The sequence below is a fragment of the Melospiza melodia genome, chromosome 3 (assembly GCF_035770615.1).
Source record: "Melospiza melodia melodia isolate bMelMel2 chromosome 3, bMelMel2.pri, whole genome shotgun sequence".
Classification (NCBI taxonomy): domain Eukaryota; kingdom Metazoa; phylum Chordata; class Aves; order Passeriformes; family Passerellidae; genus Melospiza; species Melospiza melodia.
Window position 1 is genome coordinate 18,260,173 of NC_086196.1, and position 25,896 is coordinate 18,286,068.

The window sequence follows — 25,896 nt, forward strand, 5'->3', positions numbered from 1 at the left end:
GACCCAAATAATGAAGTATACAGTGTTAGTTGTCAATTAGTGCTGTACCACAGAGCAAGCAGAATGTTATGCAAAAACAGGAAGCTGCTTATAAGGCAATAGAGGTATCTATTATGAGCTCTAACTAACCTCCCCATCTTTTTTAAGGATTTAAATATAACTCTTGTCAAATCTTTTGATGAACTCTATTACTGATGTTGGAAGTTGATGACTGTCAGCCAAGAACTACATTAGAGTCCATAATTGAATTTCAAGAGTTGTTAAGAGCAGGCTAATCAAATAGCTGCTACTAGAAGTAAAATATTAAAGAGAGAAAAAAATTAAAGTTCTCTTCTGGCAGGATGCAAAGTATGTTGTATAGTTTCCCTATGTCATTTCTAATAGTATGTTCAATTTTTCACAGCTACCTTTGTCTGTCATTCTTCTCTTGTATAATAATGATTCATTATATATAATGTATTCAATGACTGTAACTCACCTCAGTGCCCAAAAATATGACTGCAGCTAGGCATTTGCATTGTAAAACAAAAGCATAACACCAGGGTTTATGAAGAATCCTTTTATATTAGTTTCTTGACAGGAATGCTAGATTTTTTTTTTCTGAAGTAAAATACTGACCTCAAAATAAGCTTAAAAATCTAGCACAGGAAACAATTAACAGCTCTTCCTTCCCTGTGCTTAGGTAATTTTACAATTTTAGGGAGAGCTGGGGGGGAAAATATTCCTTGGCTATTTAAGGAGGGTGAAGAACTGCACTCACTGTACTGATCATTAAATCCATGGCCTGCAGTTGGGAAGTTTTAGCAGTGTTCAGGCTATGAGATGGGTGGGCTGTGGCCCAAAAATACAGAAATGCAGGCAGAGTTCCCAAACAGGGCTGAGTAAAATGGAGATGACGCTCCCTGAGCCCTCAGTTAAATATAGTGGTTGTTCATGACAGCAGGGAGTGCAACAGCAAGGCTGCCCTGAATTAATTTTTCCTGCCTGCTATTCCCTGCCTGTTCTTGGGCAAGGTATTTATTTTCTCCTGGCTGCTTTTATTCACCTTTTTTATTCCTAATTGCACCAGGACACTGGGGGGACAGACAGGACCAGGTAATACCTTTAGTTCTGCCTTTAGCTGCTCTCAAGGAAATATGAGCACAGCTATATTTTCAGTTTCATAGTTATTTACAGTTTAACACCACACAGCACTCCTGAGCTAAATGGAATCGATTCTTTGCTGCTACTGTACAACCCAGAGAACAACAGCAACAACAGTAACACCTGCAGGTTAGCAAAATGTTTTATTATAGTAAAACATACCATACACAGAGGAGAACCAATGGCTATATTTTATCTGTCCCATCAAAGCAAAATACCTTTATAATATTTCCCACTGGCTTAAAAAGGAAATGCTGATAGAAATAATTTCATTATTAAAAAATAGATAATGTTTTCTATTTATTTTGTTCTATATTAGAAAGGCAAATATTGAGATGATGTTATGGCTTAAATATATTAATATTTTCCCTCTGGGGAGCTTGTCTTCATCTCTAGCTAGACCACACATGGAATGAGTTCAGGAAACTGCATGACAGCAGGTATAAACCCACATTAGGTGTAAATTTAGTATCTTCAACCAGAGTGCCTGAGTTTGACAAGAAGGGGGAAAGTCTTGGATACCTACTCTACAATGTTTTTCTTCTCTTGCATATTAAAATTTCTCCAGTATATTTTCTTCCTATTTTTTTCCCTCTAGATAATGCCAAGTTTGTCTTCCCTTGCTTCAACCAACACATGGTACAGAACAGACCACCATCTTATCACACAAATTCAGCTTAGTGGAATTAATCACCATGGCTGGTTCTTAAAAATTCTGGGAGAAGTGAAGGAATAGGAGAGAAAGAGTGACTCCAGAGAGCAATTCAGATTTTCTCCATTAACACACCTGCACTGAATGACCTCCTGGAGAAGCCCCTCTCTCTTTCCACTAACTACAGTGGAAATCCAGGAAGACTTGGCTGGAAAAAATCAGCCCTTGTGAATCTGGAGTTCACAGGAGTCCTACAGCATCCAAACCTCCTGGGCACTGCAGCCTCCATCTATGTCTGGAGAGTGTTCTTAGCCACCTCCAGTCATCTGCTATTCTCCCTGGGAATCAGAGATGCATAGCATGGTCTTTGCAGGCCTAAAGTTCTCTTACAAGTTGGCATTTGTGCAGCAATTAAGGCAGCAGATTGTCAGGGTTAGCTGGGATTTCAATGTTCCATGGGAAGACAGAGGAACTGTTAACTACATTTAGCAGTTCCTGTTAAAAATTACCAAAATACCAGACAGGGAGGAAGAGGCTGCTACAAAACCACACTGGATAAAAGGGAAATGGCCTTTCCACTGAGCTGAAAAACACTATCTAAAAATGACAGGAACAGCATCCTACCATGCCTCAGACAATTTGTTGGACATTACTCACAGTTGCCATGTGTACAACAACCTCACCCATTTTCAATCAACTGGCCAAAACTGTACAATGTTGATACTAAAATAGCAGTAGACAATCTGTAGTGCTGCATCCTTGTTCACATTCCCTGTGAAACCCTGAAAATCTAAGGCAACATTAGATCACAGCTGCAGTGTTCTGCAAACCTCACAGGGAGGTTCTGCTGCTCAAACCTGCTGCTCTCTGTGTCCTGGTACACAAACGAGCCCTGTGACAGCAGAAACACCTGGGCAGTTCTTGCTGCTGTCACTGGAGCTCACTGGGAGGAGGGGCCAAGAAGCCATCAGGATATTTTAAAATACATATGTTCAAAAAAGACTGGTATCCTGGTTGTTGATCGATTCATTTTCCTGGATATACTGGAGAATGTCCACTTCATTCATTGTCTGAATCCTGTTTTCCTTTTGCTTTGCCAGTGAAGGTGAGTAAGTGCTCCTGGGGGCAACTTCAGGCTTCTGAGGCAGAGGTGGCTTTGGTGGGACCTTAGGTTTTGGTTTGGAGGTAACCTCTAAGAGTTTCTCAAAATCATCTTCCACTCTGCAATGAAAAAAAAATCAGTAACATCCTGGGAATTTCTGAACTGCTTTTTGTTCTGTAAGAAAATGCAATCTTTCAAAATAAAACTTTCTGCAGGAAAGGATCTATTCTGATAAATTTCTCTCTCCACAGAAGTTTCCATAAGAACCATCATTTTTATAACGTGGTTATACAAGTTAATTTTACAGCATGTTTTCAAATGTCTAAATTAAAGGCAATTAGCGATTACTAAAACCACCAAACTATTTTAGTTTGGGAAAAAAAAATGTATTTGTGACAGGAGGCTTTGCTTCCCCATAAATTTTCATGGGAAAGTAAAATTATCCACATTCAACTCTGTTTCCTCTTCATCCCCATCACCCAAAACTGAGATTGAGCATCCCCATGCTCAATCATGAGAAACTGTAAACCCTAATGGATTTTAAAATTCCATGTTCATATTTAGTTCTGGGACACTGAAGAAGTTTTGCAATCTATGACCACTTACAACAACTCTTTCTGATGATAATTTGCTGCTGATTCCTACTGAAATAACCCAGAACACCTCAAACAGTTCAGGGTATTTTCTACCTGCATTGTTTGACCTTATCAGATATGCAGCAGACTGTGCATGCTCAACTCTGTTCCCACATGAGCTGCTAAAAGATTTCAAGAGAGCCCTTATCATAGATTATCTGGTGACTCCAAGAACTGTGTGCCTTTGGAAAGTCAAAATATGGAGTAAAGAAAAAGAAGGATTCTCTTCAGCAGCTCCACTCACTGGAACACGATATGGTACTAGAGTCTAAGGAAGATGCTTTTTAGTTTCTTCTTCTCCATTACCTTTAGGTAGGCAGTCCCTGGAGCATGAATAAATCATTTCAAGTCATGTATTTTTTGGTTCTTCCTCTCATTTGCCTTTTGTAGTTAGAATCATGGGACCATTGGATATCCTTATCTGGAAGGGACCCATCAGGATCATCAAATCCAGCTCCTGGACCTGCACAGGACATCCCAAGGGTCACACCATGTGCCTGAGAGAGTTGTCCAAATGCTCCTTGAGCTCTGTCAGGCTGGTGCTGTGACCACTGCCCTGGAGCAGTGGGAGCTGCTCCAGTGCCCAGGCACCCTCTGGGTAAAAAACCTGTCCTAATATCCAGTGTATAACTTCTTCACAGCCGGGCAAAGAGGCATCTTGAGGGGTTACCCAGATGCCTGTGAAACCCCTGGGATAATTTCTGTTTCCTAAATGGGAGAGTGATTCCTCCCTTCCTCTCTTTGTTCACCAGTTGCCTCAGGAGAGGTGCTGTAAATGCCTGAACACACAGCAGTACAACTGGTGGGGCTTTCTGCAGACAGTTAAAAGTAAAGCTCAGATTTTCCATAATTTGGGAAGCAACTGATGAGGCAACTGTCTGGGACAACCAGGAGCATGATCAAAGAACCAACATCTCTGAGACACTTTACTCCTCCATCCCCAGTGAAACTGTTTGAATGTTAAGACCATAGGTATTTCAAGAGCTACAGCCCCCTCAAGCTAAGGATCCCACTATTAATAAGATAAACTGCATGATTTCAAGGGTTTCTCTTTCCTGCTCACCCTCATTAAAACCTGAGAGGAACTTACAACACTACTGCCCAGGCTGAGACAAACTACACCCACCATGAACCAGCCATGAAGTTAATCAGGATTAGCCTAAATTTTCTGGTGTAGAGACAGTCAGAACTCTTTAAGGTAAAACCATTCCTCAAGTCAGACAGATCTTCTTGTGACTCCCAAAGGGAAACTTAAAAGAATCCTTTTAAGTTTCCTTTTAACCTTTTAACCAAGTCTGCTCTTGTAAAATCAATAGCATGAACATTGCTATCTAAAAGTAGGGAGCACCTGAACAGATCTGCTGATGCACAGAGCCATTCACTGCCCCAGAGTTCTGCACCTTGAACTCTACCTCTGGTATTACAGCAAGCAGCACCTCAAACTTCATCCTCTGAGTAACTCTGGAGATTATATTCTCTTTTATTTAGATAGGACTTTTGATGTTTTTTTATTTTCCATCATTCTTTGTGGGTGACATATCCTACTTAACTTACAAAACACACTCAATGTATTTCTGAATTCCTCATCTACAAAGAAATGAATTTAATTTAAGCCCAGGCCTTTGTGTTTGTTGCAAACTGATATCCAAGAGGTATCACACCTGTGATCACATTGCCAAGACATGTTCTTGTTCTCTGTGCTGTGTAATAAACAAAACTTGTTAAGGCTGGTATTTCTGAAGGCTCCCTTCTTGGCATAAACAAATGGTGAATGAATCAGTGTCCATGTCATAAAGTTTTGTTCTTAAATAACAGAAAACATAATAAGCAGAGGAACAATACACAATACATAGAGACCATATGGAGGAAGCAGGATTTTGAACTAGGTGCACTACCCAGAAAGGGCAGCAGTAAATCCAGCTCACTAACCTGGTATGATGATACAACTTCCTGAATTCTCTACTCCAGTTTCTGTGCTAATCACAGCAACAAAACCACTCAGCACAGCCAAAAAAATACCCCCAAAAGATCCAGTCCAGTAGGTTGTGGGGGTCTTTAGGGGGTGGGGGTTTGGTGTTCTGCTTTTAAGCCAAAGATTCTGCAGAAGAAAGTCTGGAAGCTGATGATGTAATTTCCTTTTTCTGTCCTAGATTTTTTCAAGACCTTGGTTAGACAGAAGTCTCTTAGAGAGAACACAGCAGATAATATGTGGTCTTTGTCTCAAAACCTGCTTTTCAGCACTGCAGTGCTAGGCAAGCTCTTTGATCCACTGCTGTTTGATCATGTGAGACACAACTGTCTTTGCAAAACTAAAGAGGTAAAATGCAAAATGCCTCAGGCAGAGATAGAAACAAGGACTTCTATTTCTTGAAAGCAAATGAATTGTTACAGTGCATAACTACCACCATATTTAACTCCAGGCCAGGAGGAGGAAGAAAAAATCAAGCAATTATTCTGAAACAAGATTAAAGGAAGAACCTTCCCACCCCATCTTTTTATAGACAATCAGACAGAGAGTCCATGTAATTAATCATTCTTTAATTAGTCTCTTTCTATTTCTGTAAAAGAAAAGCAGCACCACATTATTTAAAATTCTTGCCATATTGTTGTGCTGATTCACCGAATGTATTGGTGGAAATTCTATCAGAATTCCAAAAGAAAGCAATCAAAGCCCTTACTGAAGAAAGGCTGTCACAAAGCCTTCATGACTGCTGGCATGTGGACTTCCAGAGAGTAAATGAGTTCTGACTTGGAGACAGATGCAGCTGTCACAAGAAGATCAACATTTTAGATGCCATTTCTCTGGACTTCGTTCCTTCTCTCTGGACCAGATCTTTGGGACAGGAATGACTGTCTGCATGTACAACATGCAGATGGGGACAGTGACCTCTGCTTGCTGGGAATGCTTTAATGAGGAGAATCTGTAATGAAAGCAAGAGACAAAGATCCCCATAATTTGCTAAGAATCCAAAATGCTCATGCTTGAAGCTCAGTTGTGTAACTAGCTGCAGTTCTTGCAGAACAGACTTTCATCTTTTGCTATCTTATGTTCTTTATTTTGTCTGGTGTTAATTCCAAGTACAAGAGGTACCTTGGTGAAGCCTTGGGGAGTGCTGTAACATCACATCTACAACATGGGAAAAGACTTGTGCCCAAAAATAGGAGACTTCAAAGTATCTGTTGCCCATCACATCTGCTATGGTCAGGAGAGACAGTGTGATGTCCAGCAAGGCCCAGGGAAAGACGCAGGCTGGAGCTAATCCCAGGAATGCCAAGCACTGGGGGCCGTGAAGATCTCTCTCCTCCTGCTTCAGCTTTCCCCTGCAATCCATTACAGGTAAATTCACAATGATATTTTAACCAGGGCCAGGAAATATGTCTGGACACTGGAATGTAACAGTCTGTATTGTTTAAATGCTACAAGAACCACTGGCATGGCTTTGGGCTGGGAGAGATCAGCCCTCCTCCAAAAACCTCTCTGGCACAACTGAAGCTGGAGTGGGACAGTGACCATTCCCTGGAGCAGCTGCACACAGTGCCCTTGTCCTGCAGCTGCAGAGTCCAAGAGGATGAGGATGGATGCAGGCAGCCTGGGGTGCTGCCTGGCTGAGTGCCAGAGAACAGGCTCATTAGTGCAGGTAAGTCCCACAAGAAGCCCTCTGAGGAAATCAGCCTGCTGGTTACATCACTCACCTTGGAAATGAGAAAACTCAATTTTTCCAGTCTGAAAAAGTTAAAACCCTTTCTCTCCTGCCTCTCTAGAAAGTTCCCCAATCACCAGCCAAAAGCACAGCTGGGGCAGGGGAGAGCAGGCAACTTTTGCCCCTTGAGCTGATGATGTCTGACAAAATGCAAACAACCTGGGGCACGATGGTTGAAATCTGGTGGGTCTCAACCCACACATGTTCCAAGGGGTGGAGCAAGGATTAGTATTTCTGGTCTAGCAAAAAACTGTTTGTTTTGTTGGCAAGTTTACTTTATAGCTTTTCTAATGGTTGTAAGTAGCATCCTGATACATCACAGGAGTGAAATAAATTCTTGAAAAACATCACAGAAAATTTTGTTTTTCTGTAACCTACTGCAGCCAAATCAAAGACCTTTCCCCACAGTTCTGTCATAGCAAGCAAGAGAAATTGCCCTAGAGCAGTCAAGAGAAACTGCCCTGGAGTGGACAGAAAATTTCTGACTCAGTTGTTGCAATCTTCTCTTCCACCTGTACATAGCCCAAATAATCCTCTCCCCAAAGGATCTACATATAAACCCTCTGGAGTTTCTCAAAGCTCTTTTCCCAGCTATAGTGTTGTTCTCATACTCTCAGGACAGTGAGCATTGAAGCTGGAAATGCTGCTCCACATGACTCCTGGATGGGTTGAAGATGTGTTACTCTCTGAATTCAGCATCTGCTAATGCCTGCTGAAAGAACACACAAACATTTTCTGCTTCAAGGGTGGCAACAGTTCCTTGGCAAACCTGAAGCTGATGAACCTGCTCAAGAAGCTCAATGGGCTGAACAATGTCTGGGGTGCAGTGTCACAAACAGCCTCAGCCTGAAAAAGTGTAATGCTCCTGGAAGGGTTATCATCAGTGCAATCCTAAGAAGGAACACACCAGATCTGCCATCACAGGGCAGGAGAACTGGGATCCTGCTGCTGACACTTTTTTTCAACACTGGAAAAAGACAAATGTGCTCACAGCTGCTTCCTTCCATCTCAGCTTCCTATTCATTATCAAAGGTGAAGCTAATTAAATCTCTCCTGAAAGGCTGCTCAGACAGCTGTGATAATTATTTCAGGCTAGGATGTGTGGTAATTTATGTAATTCTGCAGGCACACAGAGCTGCTGCAACATTCACAGGATCAATTCCAGCATTGGTTTTCCACAAAAACCTGATCCATCACAGCAGGCAGGCATGATTGAGATTAATGAGGCAGAAGAGTTCATGCCTGCAGGGCTGTGACCTCACTGGCATCATGGTCCAGGGACCTCACTGGCATCATGGAGACATGGTGGGACAGGTCCTGGGACTGGAGTGTTGGGATGGAAGGATACAGGCTCTTCAGGGGACATGAGGAGGGACTGTCACCCTCTATGCCAATGACCATGGAGTGCACAGAGCTCAGCCATGAGCCTCAGCTGAGGAGCCACCCAAGAACTCCGGGGTCAGGACCAAAGGAAAAGCAGGGACAGGTGACATTATTGTGGGGGTGTGCTACAGGCCACCAGACCAGGAAAAGTGAGGGGATAAGGTACTCTACAGACAGGAGCAGCTTCACATTCACAAACCTTGGTCCTCATGGAGAACATCAACCACCCCATTATCTGTTGGAAGGACAGCCAGCAGGGCTTAAGCATTTCAGGAGGTCCCTCAAATGAATTGAGGCCAATTTCCTTCTCCAAGTACCAAAGGAGCCAACAAGGAGAGGTGCTAGGCTGGACCTCATTCTCACCAATGAGGAGGGGCTGGTGGGGAATGTAAAACTCCAGGGCAGCTGGGCTGCAGAGACCATGAAATGGTGGAGTTTGAATCTCTCATGGCAGTGAAGTGGATGCTCAGCAAACCCTGGATTTCAGGAGAGCAAACTGTGGCCTCTTCAGGGATCTGCTTTGTAGAGTCCCAAGGGATAAAGCCCATGAAATCTCCCACTGCACTTAGAATGCAAAATTGGTTCTTCTCAATGCTCAGCACTTGTTAATGTCAAGTTGGTGATTCTATTTAAAACAGTAATTCTCACTGCATATGAGCAAGTATCCACCGAGAGCACAGTCTTCAGTTTGCAGTGAGAATGTTTATCAGATTCTCTTCTCCCTCATGTTGTGACAAACCCAGCCCACGCACATTTTGCAGACTCATTTGTCTCCTTAACAGCCTCTGCCTCATGAGTTACAGCAACTGCTGGGGATTCACTGCTGTGCTGACACTGCTCTGGGCTACTGCTGCTCAAACCACTCAGGTACCATAAAGATCACAAAGGATTTGGTTGCTCCTCTGTTCTGCTCTGGATATTATCTTCTTGCCATCCCCCTCTGGAAGAAGGTTCTGCCCTTCTCTCCTTAGGCAGCTCTCTTCTAACTCTGCCCATGATTCAGAGTGAGTCAGACACTTCTCAGATCTACCACACACATGAGAGCAGACCCTGAGGTACATGTGAATGTTCACTGCACCAGTGGAGAGCTCCCACATCTGCATTATTCAGCTACTCCACTGGAGTGCAGTGAACATGTCCAGCTTTCTGGACCTACCACAGACCTGCTGGTGCATCATGGCTCAGGACAGTCCTAGATCTCAACAAAATGTGTCCACATAAACTTTTGGTATGATAGAACCAATCATGTCCACATTTGTATGACAGAACCGATTATGTCCAAGAGACCAAGAGTTTCCATTTCCATTTCTAGTGGCATATCCAGCTCTAGCCTGCTAAAGGCATGGGTTGTCACAGGCCCTACTTTGATCTGAGGGCTGCAGAGAGATTTCGTCAGTCCTTTTTGGGAAAGGAGAATAATTGTCAACACATACATAGCAAAGGCAAGACTTATTCTTAGGCCTCAATTTAAGCTCAAGTTCCCATGCAGGGAGATTGCAGAGTGCAGCTTATACTAAACATTTTGTCACTACAAAGGGTCACTGCCTGGAAAAGAGCCTGTGCTACTGCCCTGCAAGAACATTCAACACCAGTTGGGTGGGAAGGGAAGGTGGGAGAGGATTCAAATGCTGCCTCTACATTTCTGAGACCTGACTGTTCTGCTGAGGCTCCCAGCTGAACAGAAAACAAAGTGCATTTTGCCCTACCACTGGATTTCAGGTGACTGCAGTGAATTTGCACAGGGGGAGGTGAAGTGTTGCACTATAAAACAGTACTGCCACTCCTCCTCTCCTCTTGGACAGCAGCTTCTCCTTTACCCTCAACTGCCCTGCACTGGGTTCACCAGCCCTCTATGATGTGCAGGTAATGCCATGAACTGGGTTTACCAGGGGAATTTCAGTGTTAGGCAACTGAACAGGTCTACAGATCCTGACCTATCTGCCAAAACCTCTTGCACAGCCAGGAGTTGCCTCTGGATTCCCATAGCAACTTTCCCATTGGACCATTTGCATGGTTTTCTGCTTCATTGCATGTATTCAATTCCAGCTGGACCTTGATGACTTATCAACTATTGGAAGCACTGAGACAAATCAGGAATAAACAAAAACTACTGGAATTTAAAAGAAATTACATCTTTTCCCATGGGTTCCCATAACCATCTGGGTGTGCTGCTGTTGCTGATGATCCCAAACTGATCTGAAAGCATGGTCTATTGGTCTCAGAGCAGACTTCAGAGACCTCTCTCTGAACATATATAATCCAAAAGATACTAACACAACAGATGGAGAAGTTCTCTCTTGTACATAAAAATTCAAGGACTGCAGTGGAACAGGCCCTTCTCCTGTAGTCATATGAACACTCTGGATGAAGTGCTGTATGCTGAGATCACTAGCAGACAAGAAAATATTGCAAGCACACGTGTGTTTGCTCTCAGTATACCACAGCATGAAATCATGTCCTGCCCCATCAGCTTCTATAAACATCAGGTGGGCTGTCAGGGTCTAATGCAAGATGGCACCCAGCCCAATTTAACCTTTGTTTAAAGTCAATCAGTTATTACTGCTGAGATAGCCAGCACACTTCCATGTGTGGAAAGCAACAGCTGCAGAATTACCTGCTTCAGGAAAGCTTTGAAACCACACACAGAGTGTCTCTCCTGGGTTTAGTACCTGCTGTGGAAATCATACATCCTAACAGGAGCTGGTTGACACAAATTAGCACTGGAAGCAGGCTGGCCTCATCATTCAGATGCCAGCTGGAGACCCAGAAGGAAGGAATTTGACTCATTACTGCAGCACAGATTCCCTGTGTCTCTCCAAGCCCTGGTTCCCTGCTCCATCTCTGGAGGATTATCAGCACAGGTGAACCAGCCTGTGAGGGAAGTGTCAGGGATAAATGCATGGTGTGCTGATGTGTTCCAGTGCTGCAGTACAAAGGGAGAAGCAATATATTATAGCCTTCTGCAACTGAGCTCCAGCCCTCCTTCCCACTAGATTAAAAATGAAACACAGGGTGACAAAGGGTCCTTTACAGCTGTGCAGGTATGCACAGGATCCCTCCTGGAAACATGCCCAGAAGTCTGTGAGCCATCAGCATGAAAATCATTCCTCCTGTTGCAAGAGCCCCTGATTTCAGGGCCCTGAAGCTGAAATACTCTTTATCTCTGGGCTTTGTTGCCCACTTTTCACAGTGGAGGTCAGGTTCTCTGTGGATCATTTGCAGAAAGCAGAAGTGTAATGCAGAAAGCAGAAAACAAGAACCAGATAGCACACACTGGGCCTTCAAGGCTCTTCCTTTGGAGTCACATAACAACTCCTTGCACCCCACCTTTCTCAAAGGGTCTTCCTAATTTCCTTTGCAATGTGTTTGATGTCCAAGCTCCATGACACTCAATACATTTTACTTGTTAATACAAGTATTGATTCACAGTTTGCATTCTGGGTATTTAAGCTTTGTCCCCAGATTCATCTCTTTCAAGACCTAAATAGAGGAGAATAGATCAGACCACCTTCATCCCACATGGCAGATTTGAGATGAGTACCTCAGCAGCTCCTCAGTGTCCTCCTCAGGCTCCCTGCTCAGCACATCCTCGCTGTGCTCACAGGCAGCTGGCAGCAGGAGTGAGTCACCCAGTCTCACCACCCCACCGAGGTCTGGGTCTTCAAATAACTTCAGACCTAGAAAGGGGAATCAGAAGCTGCTGTATTTAAACCATGCTATGTAGCACAAGGCCTGCACTAACACTAACTAGTAAATCTGGCTAGGTGGGTTGAAAAAACAGATCATGCAGACAATTCTTTTTTGCCAAAGACTTCCAGTCCATGAAGTGCAGTGATACTCTGCACTCTAAGGACTTGGTAAATCTGCTTTTTCCTTGCACTCAAAAGTAGGTCACATTACTCCTGTTAGTGTGGCATGAATGGGACAGCCAGCTCCCACAGACCTTGATATCCCAGTTCAAAATGTTTACAGAGAACAGCTATGAGAGCTACAGGTTTCATTTGTTCTTTCTGAATGATTCTAGATGATTCTGCTCAGCTGAAGATTTGCCTTGATATTTCCAAGACATTATTTAGCCTGTATACTATGCATCACAGTAATTTAAAGGCTCAGTTATACACATGCTTTAGATAAAACAATCTGTGAATGTACAAATATAGAACACTTACTCTCTTTAATATTTCTTCTGGGACTGATTGATGAAAAATCTTTTTCTGGGCCAAAGAGTCCTTCATTTGGATCCACCTCCTCTTCAAAAATGGTTAATTTGGGCTTCTCTTCCTTGGCTGGAGGAGCAGCTGTCTTCTTTGCTTTTTTAGTTCTGAAACACAAGAGAAAAGAAAGTTAGCTGCAACTCTTCCTTTAACAAGCAAGATTTATGGCTAGAAAGTCTCATAAGCTGAAAATAAATGGTGGGAGACTAGGAAAGGTTTAGACAAAGGTGCAGAGGCATCTGTTAATTGCTGGCAGGAATGGGATACTGACCTGGAAGGACAGGCATTTTCTAGCTGGACCCATGTTGTGTATTCTTAATATATGTCAAGGAGTCCAATGGGAATGGGAAAGACAGAGCTAACAATGCTGCACTGTGCAAACTACTACTCAGAAACATTTAAGCAGTTTTACTCCTCCCACACAGAAGGCTTAAAATAAGAAAGATCCATCAACACTGTTTGAGACAGACAGAAAAGGATGGCTTGAAATACAAAGTGCAGGTTGGTCCATTGCACTGATCCCTGTGGACAAGTTTCAAAAAATCCATTTGGCTCCATTTCCTTGCCACTCCTGCTGCTGTTTATGATTGCTGCATGCTCCTTTCACAAAGGTATTAGACACTCCCCTCATTTGCACATGGCTTAAACAAAGAGAGTTGACTCCCCTTCCAAGAGCAAAGGGAAAAGCCCCTGCCTCTTGCTCTCGTACCCAGGACTGACATTCCACCAGCTGAGGCTACAAGGCAGCTCTCACAATAATTGAGCTTGAGTCATGAGGCAAACCAGATGGTACAGAAAAGAAAATTTAGAGGACAATAACCTTTGGGTGAAAAGTCCAATTCAAACTAGGCTGAAAGAGAAGCAGTCCCTAGGACAAGATGCCCTTCCAAAGTAATTGCCATATTTCAGAGATCTTCACTGGCATTGCAATTTCTTAGGTAGCCCCTTTGAGTGCCCCTTCCAGTAGAAGATCTGATCTTCTCTGCAGAGAGCAGGTCAGGTTTCAGCCTAGAGCAAACCCAATTATCAGCACTTAACATGCCATACTCATCAAAAACTAAGAACAAGGTCAAAAGATTACACACACATTCCAACTACATTAAAGAGTCTTGTAAAATCCTCTTCCAATTACAGCTGCACACAAAAGCAGAGCCTAGTTACTTCCAGTTATTTTCACAAGTTTATTATCAACAAACTGGAACTCACAGATGGTATTACCTTGCTGCCACCACTTTGTGGCAAATGCAGCCTAAGACCAAGCATCATGCAGAACCTAAATATTGCTTTATTTGGAAATATACCCTATTTGATACTCTAAAGGTATCTGCAGGTGTCAACAACTACTATTCATAACAAAAACTTTCATTTTAAAGCAGCAAGAACTTTAATGATTTTTTTTTTGGTATTCATATTCATTAGGGATATGCCTCAAGTAACTTCTGAATCTGAGCTACTTTTGAAAGCATGGCTCCAAGGAACTGCTTCAAACTGAAGCATTTGCAGAAGACCCTTCTTCCAAAACCTGTCAAAATCTAAAGTTATAACATACAGGCAGCTTTCACCCAGGATACCTACACAAACTCAAATTCATTGCTTTATCAACTGTAGTAAGGGATCTATCACTCAAATGACGCTAAGTATTAAAGGTAAAGGTAAAGCAAACAACAAAACTGGAAAAACAGTAGGACAGAGTCATTCAGAGCTGAAAAACCCATTAAAAAGATTTAGCAAACACAAATAAATCCAATCTACTATGGAAGAAGCAACCTTTATTTGCATAATTCACGCCTCACAAAGTATTCTTTGAGAGGTGAAAGACAATATAGGTGAGGCCTTGCCAACCTACAGAATGCCAAAAGTCTTTGACAAGACCTCTTGTCCATTTGGAGTTACAACAGCTTTCCTGATGCCCAAGAGACCATCATGGCACACGTAATTATATACAGGAGCCAGTACTTTGCCAAGCAACAGGTCTCCACCCCAGTGAAGTTAGCAAGGAATTTATTATTAATTAGCTCAAGTTTTTGCAGTAAACAATACCAGAATAGCGGGAAGCACCAAAGAAAGGGAAGAGAATCATAAAGAGCATCATACAGAACAGCATGTAAAACAGAAATAATGGAAGTGAAATGTACTGGTAATGACCTTTTATGCGGTCTGGCCACCAAACCAGCCCACTGACACGGACTCACTTTCTGTTTGGCCAGGGGACTCCACTGGCAGCACAGGGCCAGACCCACTGGGCTTGACTGGTACCGGTAGGAACAGGAGGAAATTGTTTTTCTGCCTCCAAGTTGTTTCCCCTCACTGCCCTTCTAAGGAAGCCACTGTTGGACTGCCAAGTAATTCCAGCATATCCATACAGGGCCACTGCTGAGGTCAGTCCCTAAGTGGGAAACAGGATTCCCACGGTTCTGTATTTAGCTGTGCCAGTCCAGACTGCAGTGCTGAGCAGAGGTTAACAGATGAGAAGGGGGTGTGGGAAGTTTAGGAGACTGTCTGAGGTTCTGCAGCTGGCCTGAGGCTGCATCTGCCTGCCCACCCATGCCCTCTCTGTATATTGGTGCTACCTCCCCATAAGCAGGGCCCAGGGACTGTGCTGGAGCCAAGCTGATTGTGAAGCCCCAAGCTGGCAGGCATGCAGAGGAGAAGCTGCAAGAACAGCTAATTCCATGATCATGATGTACCAGGGTGCAGTAAACTTGTGCAGGAATGTAGAGTCTTTAGAGAAGACAGAAATGAAGGAACATTAAGTCTTCCAAAGTATTCAAACCCTGCACTTCATTAGCACCTTCTTCATACATCACGCTCACAACCTTGGCATCTGACATTTTGAAATTACCAGCATCCAGCTGGCAGATGACCTGTGTTACTGCTATTTACTCATTTATGAAACAAGTGAACTTTTGGAGCATCACTCTAGTGACTTTTAAACCTTAACAAAAACCAAACCAGCCCTAAAGATGACGTGATCCTTTGTTCAGCAGAAACTATTTACCCAGTTGAGCCTACTGATGTCTACACTGTGAGAATAACTCAAATAACACTCCTGTCTCCTTCTCTAAAAAGGAGCCTGCTAAGTGACTGTACATAAAGACTGGCCGTCTAACTGACATGGACCAAAACTGGATGATCAGAAATTAGAGTACATGAATCCACCTAGTCAGGCTGTTGGAACACTTGGAAGTCCAGCTGAGAATCCTGCCTCCCATGTGATCCTCAAATCACCCATGAAAATGTCAACAAAACCCTGTATGCAGACACTTTCAAACCCCACTCACTTTGTGAGCACAGTTCTCCTGCTACTGTTTACTGACACAATGTAGGTCACTCATCTGGCAGCCTCCAGGTCTCCCTGGCACAGCAGCAATGCACAAGAGCTTTCTGGTCAGCTGTGGAAAACAGCAATGAGGATGACTAAGACACTTCAAAGTCAGAAGATTTCCAGACCTGTGTGTGACAGCTGTTTGTGAAACACTGGAACTGCAGATCCAATGCTGGGTAACACTGGTTTAAATCACAGTGTGTCCTCTGTGCTCTATACAGAGGAGTCCCTGCCCTGTGCTCACTGCTGGATTAAAACAGTGAGAGTTGTAATCAAGAGCAAGAGTAATCTCAGCACACAGGCAAAAGTCTGCAGGTGTTATTATTCTGAAAATATCATCATGTCTTTTTTACAGAAGTAAAATTATGCTTCAGAAAAGGAGTGCTACAGTAATATTAAAAAAAAAAAGGCTTATTCAGAATATAAATACTTCTACATTAGGCATCCATGGAATTTTACAAGGGAAGAGCTCACTAATATAAATGGACATCCTCACTTCCCACAGATCTATGTTCAGGCTTGAACAAAAGAGCTACAGCCAGAATAGCAGCAATATTTGCACATCTTCTTGAAAACCACGTCTGAAAAACAAAGATCCTATACACTAGTTTGTGCAGAAAACAAAATGTCATCTGCTGCTTTCTTTTCACTCAACAGTGCTCGTTTTCCAGAGCTGCCTGATAATAACAGGCAGGACAAAAGGGGTCATTCTCAATTGCTCTGGCCAAGGGATGCCCAACAGAAACTCAAAGCCCATCAGCTCACACAACCTCACTCCTAAGCATTAAGCTGCCACCACAAGTGCTGGCTGCAGGGATACTTTTTTTTTGTGGACATCATGCTAATTTACAGGATTTTAAATGGCTTTGGCATGACCCAAAGTAAGATAATGTGTAATTGATGGAATAAATCTGCAATTAGATATCATTTGGAACAAGAGTATCCAGTTGCAAAGTTTGTCTGCTGCTGCTCTGAGATTAGGTCAGCCTTGGATTATATTGTTCCAGCAGAGCAACAGATGGAAAGAAATCCTGAAGGAACAGGTTTTCAAGTTCAGCTCCCATCCAGGGACCTGCTTGTGTGGAAAGATTTTTCTGAAGGGCTCAGAACTCAAGAGTATCTGTTCTTCCTATACAAAGGCAAGCCGTGTTTATAATCTGTCCTCAAGTTTTCTGATTATATCCTTTTCCAATGTAATTTGAAAGCAGATGAGAAGACCACAGATGGACAACTTTTGTTTAGAACACAGCTCATTAGCAATAATCATAATAGAGAAACATTTCCTAAAATGTTTTCAACTAAATAACTAATAAAACACTTGAGCACTCATAAGCCTGGCAAGGGAACTAGGGTTAGAGACTAGATTGCAAAGCAGGCAAATTACCATAAAGGAAATTTCTTTATAATTTTCCTCTGATTTTCTAGACTAAAGAGTGTAAGAATTGCTGAAACAAGTTAAGGAACAACAAAACACAAGTTTCAAAACATAATCATGACTAAATTAAACCACAGTGGTCCTGAACAAGAGAAGCATAATAAAGTTGTCAATAATGATGTGAAAAAGCCAAAAATACTCATTAGTATTTTGGGTTTCATCTGCAAAGCAGCAAAATGGTACTTCCAGGGTTTCTGACAGCAGTGAAATTTTTATTATCCTAATACTCATGCTAATGATGAACATTTTCAGATATGCAATACCAGATAACATGAACTAAGATGTTTTGGAAAAAATTGGTCAGGCATTTTCTGCACCCTGGATCTAATTACTCAACACAGCGTAGAACTCCAGGGAAGTTACACGGGGCTAAAAATAAAGCTATTTTAGAAATCAGAAAAGTTTAAAAAGTCAAACATAAGCATGGCCCAGTGAGCATTGCCTTGATGCTCAGTAAAATTATAGAAAGGCAGATTATCAGATATAACCAGTTGGTAATTAAAAGAGCATTCATTACTAAAATCTGTTCAGAGTCATGTTATCTTCTTTTCATCAACCTACAGCCTTGATTAATAATGGTATCTTACCCCAAGTGTGACACAGCAATCCTGAAAGTTCCCACCAATTCTTTCTAAAGCAGGAGCAGGACAAGGGAAGTTTCTCTCCTCTGGATCCTGCAGACAGTGATCTCACTGCACCACTGCAGGAATCTGCTTCTCTGTGGAGATCCTGAGCTATCTCTGCATTAACTTGGACACTCAGATGCCACAAGCAAGAGGGGATAAAACCACAACACTCTTTGGCAAGACAAGGACACGAGAATATTATGTCTGTCTATGAATGAGTAAAAGAGCTACAAGGCAAAAATGATGATGAGGAGGGAATCAGGGCTTGGTGCACATCAGCTTTTATCATGCCCTTGATTCTCTATCTGTATGTCTGGCAGAACTTGATTTTAAATTGATAAAAGGAGAGAAGCGTTGATTTTTGCTCTGCTTCCCTCTTCTGGTGCACCTTTTTTTTCCTTATGTCCAGCCTTTACAATTTCTGCCCAATTCCATCCTTTTCCCCCTTTTCATCCCTCCTCCTCATTTTCCCAATGTTTTTGGCCAGTATCAGACATTTTCCTGCTCCACCTGCAGAATCTGCAGTGCTGCCTTACCCTCCAGACTGACAATAAGGCCTCCTTGTCTTCTTGAACTCCCTTCTTCACATCATGTACCTCTTACTCTCCAGACCTCTGTTCTGGACTCTTCTTTTTCTGCTTTAACCCTAAAGATTATTATCATTGGTCAAATTACACTTCTGAAAAAGACCCCAGGCAGTAACTGAAGGAAAAACAAGAAACTTTACTCAGAAAGTGGGAAAATGCAGATGAGAAAAGGAAAGGGAAAAAAAAAAAAAGATAGAACTAAGCAGAGGTAACAGCAGCCAAAACAAGAGAAAGGGGAGAGGCTGAGGCTGATCACAAATGATAACTAGCTGTAACTGCTAGTCCCTAAAAATAAACAACATTTACTAGTCAATTTTCAATAAAAGGCGAAAGTCATGTCAAATCTTAAATAAACGCAAAATCCTTCTGAAGAAACAAAGCTTCATCAAGAAATAAAATGAGGGAGAACAGTTTGCACTTAAAAAATTCTGCAAGACATTATCCCTTGGTTTATTTCCTTTAAGGTAAAATTAAAGCTAAAGGAGTTACTTTCAGGAACAGTTACATTTCAGGAGCTACTTCTCAGGAAACTTTCTTTCAACCCTATAAAAATTGCACTCTTAGAAAAAAAAAATCCATTCTCTTACATTAATTAATGATTGCTGCAGGTCTGTGGCTCCAAAACGAACAAATTCTTGAGTAAGTACTGTGTTGCCTGTAAAGTGATGTCTATATGCAGTATACCTCAGCAATAAAATCTGCCACAAGAATTAAAATTTGACCACTGTAATGAAATCAACCTCCCAATATCATCCCTTTATGAGACATTCTTCACAAACATCCTGAGAAGCTTCACAATCCAAGTCACCCAAGCTGAAACAGCGTGAGAAAAAAACTTGCTAGTAAGCATGTTTTCTGCCACACTCTCAACAGATTTGGGAGCAAACACTTAAAAAGAAGGTCTCACAAAAAAGGAGTTAAAGGTACTAAAAGTATGCAATGTCATGTTGAGAATTCTTACAAGTAGCAGCTATAAGTGACAAATGCAAATAGCGACCATTTTGGAGAGGTGATGTTTCTTCTACACTGAAATGGTGAAACCTGCTCCCCTCCTGACATGAACACACTACTGTAGCTTCTTGTTAGATCTGTTCCCTGAAAAAGCACTGAACATGTGAATAGCTGATACCTCATTTTCAGATGTGTTGGGCACTCACACCTCATGGAACAGCTGAGTCACAAAATGGCTTGGGTTGGAAGGGACATTAACATCACCTATTCCAACTCCCCTGCAGTGTACATGGATACATGCCATCAGGCTGCTCAGAGCCCCATCCAACCTGGCCTTGCACATTTCCAGGGGTGGGGCATCCACAGTTCTCTGGGCCAGTGTCTCACCACCTTTATTGTGCTTATATCTCACCTAAACCTACCCTTTTTCAGCTTAACACCTGAAGTTTTATAAAGTGTCATCTCACTACAGGCCTTGGCAAGGTCTCATCAGCAACTGTTTGCTTCCAAGGACAGGCAGCCTGTTTGCAACTGCTACATCTTCTTAATAAAGTTTTAATTTGGGGTTGTTTAATCTTTACCTCCTCACAATAGAATGCAGTCCAGCCCCCTGGACTCACACTGTGCTCCTCAGGAGGAGGTAATTTCCACTTTGCTGCTGCCTCACCTGAATTCCCTCCTCATCACATCCTACAGCATAGGGGGCACAAGAGCCCAGACTGCAGACTCAACTCTTAATTTTTCTGTCTGTGAACAGAAAAGTTTCAAATAGGATAGAGGATGTTTGCATAAAAAACTTCTGGCCTCTAATCCCAGACACTCCATATAAAACTCAGTCTGAAGGGTACCTTTCCTTTTCCTTGCTTGGTACCTGCACAGACCAACCCCCAGCCTACAGAAAACCTCGAGTGTAACACTTTGTCTGACATACCTGCCACAGCACATCTAAAGAGCTCAGGAGAAGCTCCAGTTACCAAAGCAGTGAGCAGATTCCAGCAAGGCCAAGCAGGATTTGCATCAACTCCAGGAGGGATGATGGGGCTGAGCCTGGCTCCCCACTGCCTTCCCCCCCCCACATCTTGCTGTTCACAGAGGTCACTTTTTCCTCCTGGCTGTGCCATGGGTAAAGCAGACCTATCACCACAACTCAGAGATGGCTCCAGAGGAGCTACAAGAGAGAAGGACACAGTGAGACATTGTCAGAGCTAAGTGGCACTGCTGTTGCTCTGGCTGCTGCCTCTCCTGCTGATCATGACACCAACACAGCTTCCATGAAAAGAGAACACTGCTTTCCTGCCTATAGGTTTCTTGTGATGATTTTTTTTTTTTTAATCAGAGGTAAGATAAAATTGCTCTGGGTGAAATATTGCCTAGGCCATGGATATACCTATTGCATGAAGCAATTCCACTTGTGATGTTGCAGACACTGCTGGAGGTCAGACTGCAGGAACAGTCACACTAGGGAGCACCCCAGACACAATCCCTCCCTCCTAAGCCAGAGACTGAGGCTCTGCAGCCACAGCTGCCCAGGAGCTGCTTTCTGCTGTAAGTAAAAAACAGCCGACTAAATTCTTACATTTTTTAAATCGGATTCCTATTTATGATTTTATTGCTTACTAGGCTTGATTCCTCAGCAGAGAAGTTTTTGCAAGGTCAGTAATTCCAGGGGCTGGCACTGAGCTCAGTGTGCCAGCAGCTGGCTGTCAGGCTGGACGGGGCTCCAGTGGGGAAGCACCACAAACCCTTTGGGGAGCACAGTGGGGCCAGGCACTGAATCACTGGAACCTGCTCAGTGCCAGCAGCCACAGCACGTGACTGAAAGAAGAAGTGAGCAGTCTTCACAAGTGCTCTGCTCATGCATGTGATCCAACTCAGTGCTGGTGTTATTTGGCAGCCACGACAATATTCCAAAATCTTAACAAAATTCACTCCCCTCCTACTGGCAAAAAAAATCTCTGAGCTCAGCCCAGCCAGAGGACACTTGGTATTCCCACAGCACTCTTCAGAGCTGGCAGATAGATGATCTCAGGCCTCCAGCTAGCATCTCACATCCCCAGAAGATTATCACTTGACACAAACAACTCGAGCCTGTAGATCCACACAAGTGACTCCCTGCAAACCCCACTCCTGCTCAGCCACCTGATGATCTGCTCCTGCCCCTTGAGATGGCTGTATTAAACCCTGAAAGTTCCTGTGCTGAAGGGTGCAGCAGGAAAAATGGATCAGGGAACATTTCTACCCACTGTGAAATGTGGGTAGAAATGAGATAAACATCTACTGTGGGTAGAAATGCTGATAAACATCTCAGGCTCTCTTATCCCAGATGACATGAGATCTCAGGCTTGTGTGGGGACAAAAAACAGCAAACATAGAGCTCCAACAGCCAAGGAGAGCTCTTTCCAGGCTTAGCTACTGGTCACTCAAAGTGTGAGCCAGGTTTAGCTACTGATCATTCACCTGTGAGCTAACTTGATCCTTTGGGTCAGTTTGCTGACTCACAAATCCTCAACTCATGCAAAGAACATTAAAGCTCTACCCTGTGAAGAATCTTGTACCATCTAGTAAGTTGGAGATGTGAGAAATTACCTGAGGTTTGGTAAAGGAGGATCTTTGGTTGAACACAGAGTGGGAACACAAATTGTATCACTGATCTCTGTCAGTAAAAGGGAGGGCTGGAAAAGTGCTGAAATGATGCTGATGAGAGCAGGGGAGTAGCAATTACAAATAACTGCACAATGTTTTGAGCTTTTACTCCCTCGTGTTACAGTGGCTATGGCAGTGTTGGAGGAAGAATGATCATTACAGACAGAAAACACAGACCCAGGGCACTTCAGGATTTGGATCCATAAGCAGAAAGTGCTACAGCAGACATTTCACATGCCACACAGCAAGGACAGAGAACACCACAGAGTTACATTTTGACATCAGATATGGTCAAAATGCTGATTCACAGGCCTGACTTCTTCCTGCAGCCAGCCCCTTCATGCTGCCCACCCAGCTCCTGGCCTCACTCCTGTCTCTCTTCATCTTCCTTTGCTCTTCCAAGAAGGGACATTGGTACCTGTGCTGGGTTTGCATGGCAAGGTAGCTGGCAGGGGCTACAGGGGTGGCTTCTGTGAGAAACTGCTGGAAGCTTCCCCATGTCTGACAGAGCCAATGCCAGCCAGCTCCTACAGGGATGGCTCAGTGGCCAAGGCCAAGGCCATCAGCCACGGTGGTAGTGCCTCTGTGATGGCATAGATAAGGGGGAAAAGCTATTCTGCAACTGCAGCCAAGAGAGAATGAGAATGAGAGAGAAACTGTCCTGCAGATGCCCAGGGCAGTGCAGAAGGCAGAGAAGAGGCTCCAGTGCCAGAGCAGAGGTTCCCCTGCAGCCCCTGGTGAGGCAGCTGTGCCCCTGCAGCCCATGGGGGTGCAGAGATCCACCTGCAGCCTGTGGAGGATCCCAACCCAGATCAGAGGGATGCCAGAAGGAGGCTGTGACCTTGTGGAGACCCCACTGGAGCAGGCTCCTGGCAGGACCTGTGGCCCATGGACAGAGGAGCCCATGCTGGAGCAGGTTTGCTGGCAGGGCTTGTGACCCCAAGGGAGAAGAATGTGAGGAGTCCTCCCCCTGAGGAGAAGGAACAGCAGAGACAACGTGTGATGAAGTGACCCCAGCCCCCATTCCCCATCCCCTGCACTGCTGGTAGGGAGGCAGAGAAAAGCAGGAGTGAAGCTGAGTTCAGGATGGGAGGGGTGAGGGGAAGGCATTTTATAATTCAATTTTATTTCTCATTGTCCTGCTCTGATTTGTCTGGTAATAAATTCAGTTCATTTCCCCAAGTAGAGCCTGTTTTGCCTGTGACAGTCACTGGTGAATAATCTCACCCTGTCCTTACCTCACCCCATGAGTTCTGTCATTATAATTTCTCTTCCACGCACAGCTGAGGGGAGCAGTGATGGAGTGGCTTTGGAAAGATTTTGATACTGAATTCCACAGCAGAGGTGCCATGAGCACAGGAGGCAGCACACACACCTACCGTGCTGAACAAGAGGGCTGGTGCAGGACTGGATACATACTTTGAAACACTTGGCTTTGGTTTTCCCTTGCTCTCTGTGGCATTCTGGAATTACTGTTTATTCTGCAACTGTTTTTAAATTCAAAGTGCTTGAAATGACATGAGGGTTGTGCTAGAGCTCTGCAAAGTCATAGCTTGAACTGGTGCTAATGACATGCTTTGGGCACAGAACAAAGGCACACAGGGGTGTTTGAAGGAACAAAGGCTGGTGTGATACTGCAACAGGACTGTATATGGAGGGGAGCCTGATGTCCCTGTCACCTTCTGTAGGGGGATACAGTATGGGTAAATGAAGGTGCTATAGAAAGTAATCTTACCCCCTAAAGAGTTGCAGCTGAGCCAATTACTAAGGATTAGGAGCAGGCCTGATGCTAACAGGCCGCAGCTGCAGCCAGTCAGCAGAGTGTGATAAAAGAGTGGATTGGTTGGCTGAGGGGAACTGGAGTCAGTGGCTGCTGGAGGGCAAGGAAGAGTCAGTGCCTGGAGGAGCTGCCTACAAGAAACATCAAGGAGGTATGGAACTCTGGCAATATGGAACCCTTGCAATGTACTGACAATAGAACTCTTGCACAATAATGACAACAACCTTCTAGAAAGGGTCTTTGTGAGGGGCCCTGGGTACCAGCCCCTTCAAGGAAGAACTGATAAGCAGAGAGCAGAAAGGAGACTGCTGTCCTCTGCTATGTTGTCCATTCAGCTATAGGGCTAAGGACACCTCAGTGTCTTTCATAATATCCACCAGCAACACAGAACAGCACCATGGCAGCATCCCTCCTGTGAGCAATGATGCTGGGCTGCCAGCAGCTGGAAAAGGACTGGCAGACCAAGGAAGCTCTTCCAAGAGAGTAAGGGATACAATGGGCTGGGTAACATCCCCAGCACCACCTCCCAAGGGTAGCTAAACCAATGTTTACTGACAACAAACCACAATATTTGGATAGCCCCAAAATACCTCACAGCCTTTCTGAATTCAGTGTCATTGCACTCCTGCATGTCAGGACATGCCAGCATTGTCCCTTTACACATCAGGAATGAAATCTGGTTTGGAAAACCACAAGTGAGGTATCTGCAGCCTAAACAGGATGTCTTTGAAATGAAAAATTGAAACTAATTCTCCTGAGACTTTGGTGCACAGTTCTAGACCATGTGCTTCTCCTTCCTGTTCCAGCATCCTGCATTGTGTGGCACTGCCCTTTTCTCTTGGCAGCATCGCTGAACAAACAAAAACAACTCCAGTGAGGTCAGGGTTTGGTGTAACAGCCCCTGAGGGATGAAGTGAGGGTTAACCCTCAGGAGTCTCTTGAGAACACATTTGTTTTTTTCCATATTACAGCTGGGGCCATGGCTTTGTCACTTATAGCCAAGAGGAGAAAAAAGGATGATTCAGGAATGAGTTTCCAGGACAAGACTGTTAATACACAATGACAGCAGAGAACCCATCACACAGATGAAAAACGAGATGTCTGCTGCAAACAGGTCTGGATAATGTAGTGAGTTCTAGTTAGCCATGGAGGCATAGGGCACAGCTTTCCTCTGGCCAGCAGCGCGGTGACTGAAAGAGGGCTCTGCACAGGCAGGGCTGCAGGTTTCCTCCTGCTAGTGGGGTTTGCAGTTTGTTTGTTGTGTTTTCATTGGTTGGTTTTGAGTTTTTTTGCTAGTAATGGCTTTTACATGATCAAAAACTGCAATTAGTGAAAGTTTTTGTAGCCAAACAGAACCCTCCAAAAAGGATCTGTCCAGACCCCTTCCTGTGCAGAGTGTTTGAGCTATCAGTGGTACCAAGGGGCATTGCAGAAGCCTGACTGCAGTGTGAACAGGTGAACAATCTCTTTTTGATGGTGGTCAAGCTTAGGGAGGAAGGTGAAAGACTAAGGAGTATCAGGGAAAGTGAAAGGAAATGGACTGGTGGGGTTCTGCCCTTCCATCCTTTAGGGAGGCCCACCAGGAGTCAGAGGACTCCCATGCCTCCCACTGTCAGGCAACAGGAGGACACCTGGTATCCACCAGGGGAGTGGAAATGGGTCCCTACTCAGGGAGGTAATAAAAATTCCTCCCAGCCCCCATCACCTATTGAGGTGCCA

General features: G+C 43.8%; 1 protein-coding gene across 5 annotated transcripts in view; it reads right to left on the reverse strand.

Annotated features, from left to right (window-relative positions):
* Nucleotides 1-1,267: 1,267 nt before the first annotated feature.
* The window catches only part of HS1BP3 (HCLS1 binding protein 3), a 57,466-nt gene continuing 32,837 nt past the window's right edge, over nt 1,268-25,896 (reverse strand). For 3 of the 5 annotated variants that reach the window (XM_063150902.1, XM_063150901.1, XM_063150904.1), the window contains exons 5-7: nt 12,786-12,937; nt 12,158-12,293; nt 1,268-3,016 (exon numbers count right to left, since the gene is read on the reverse strand). In XM_063150902.1, the coding sequence (XP_063006972.1) occupies nt 2,788-3,016; nt 12,158-12,293; nt 12,786-12,937 (517 nt within the window). In that variant the 3' untranslated portion in view covers nt 1,268-2,787. Of the gene's footprint in view, nt 3,017-6,150; nt 6,454-12,124; nt 12,294-12,785; nt 12,938-25,896 lie in introns of those variants that run through there. The other 2 variants (XM_063150905.1, XM_063150903.1) reach the window with 2 other exon arrangements.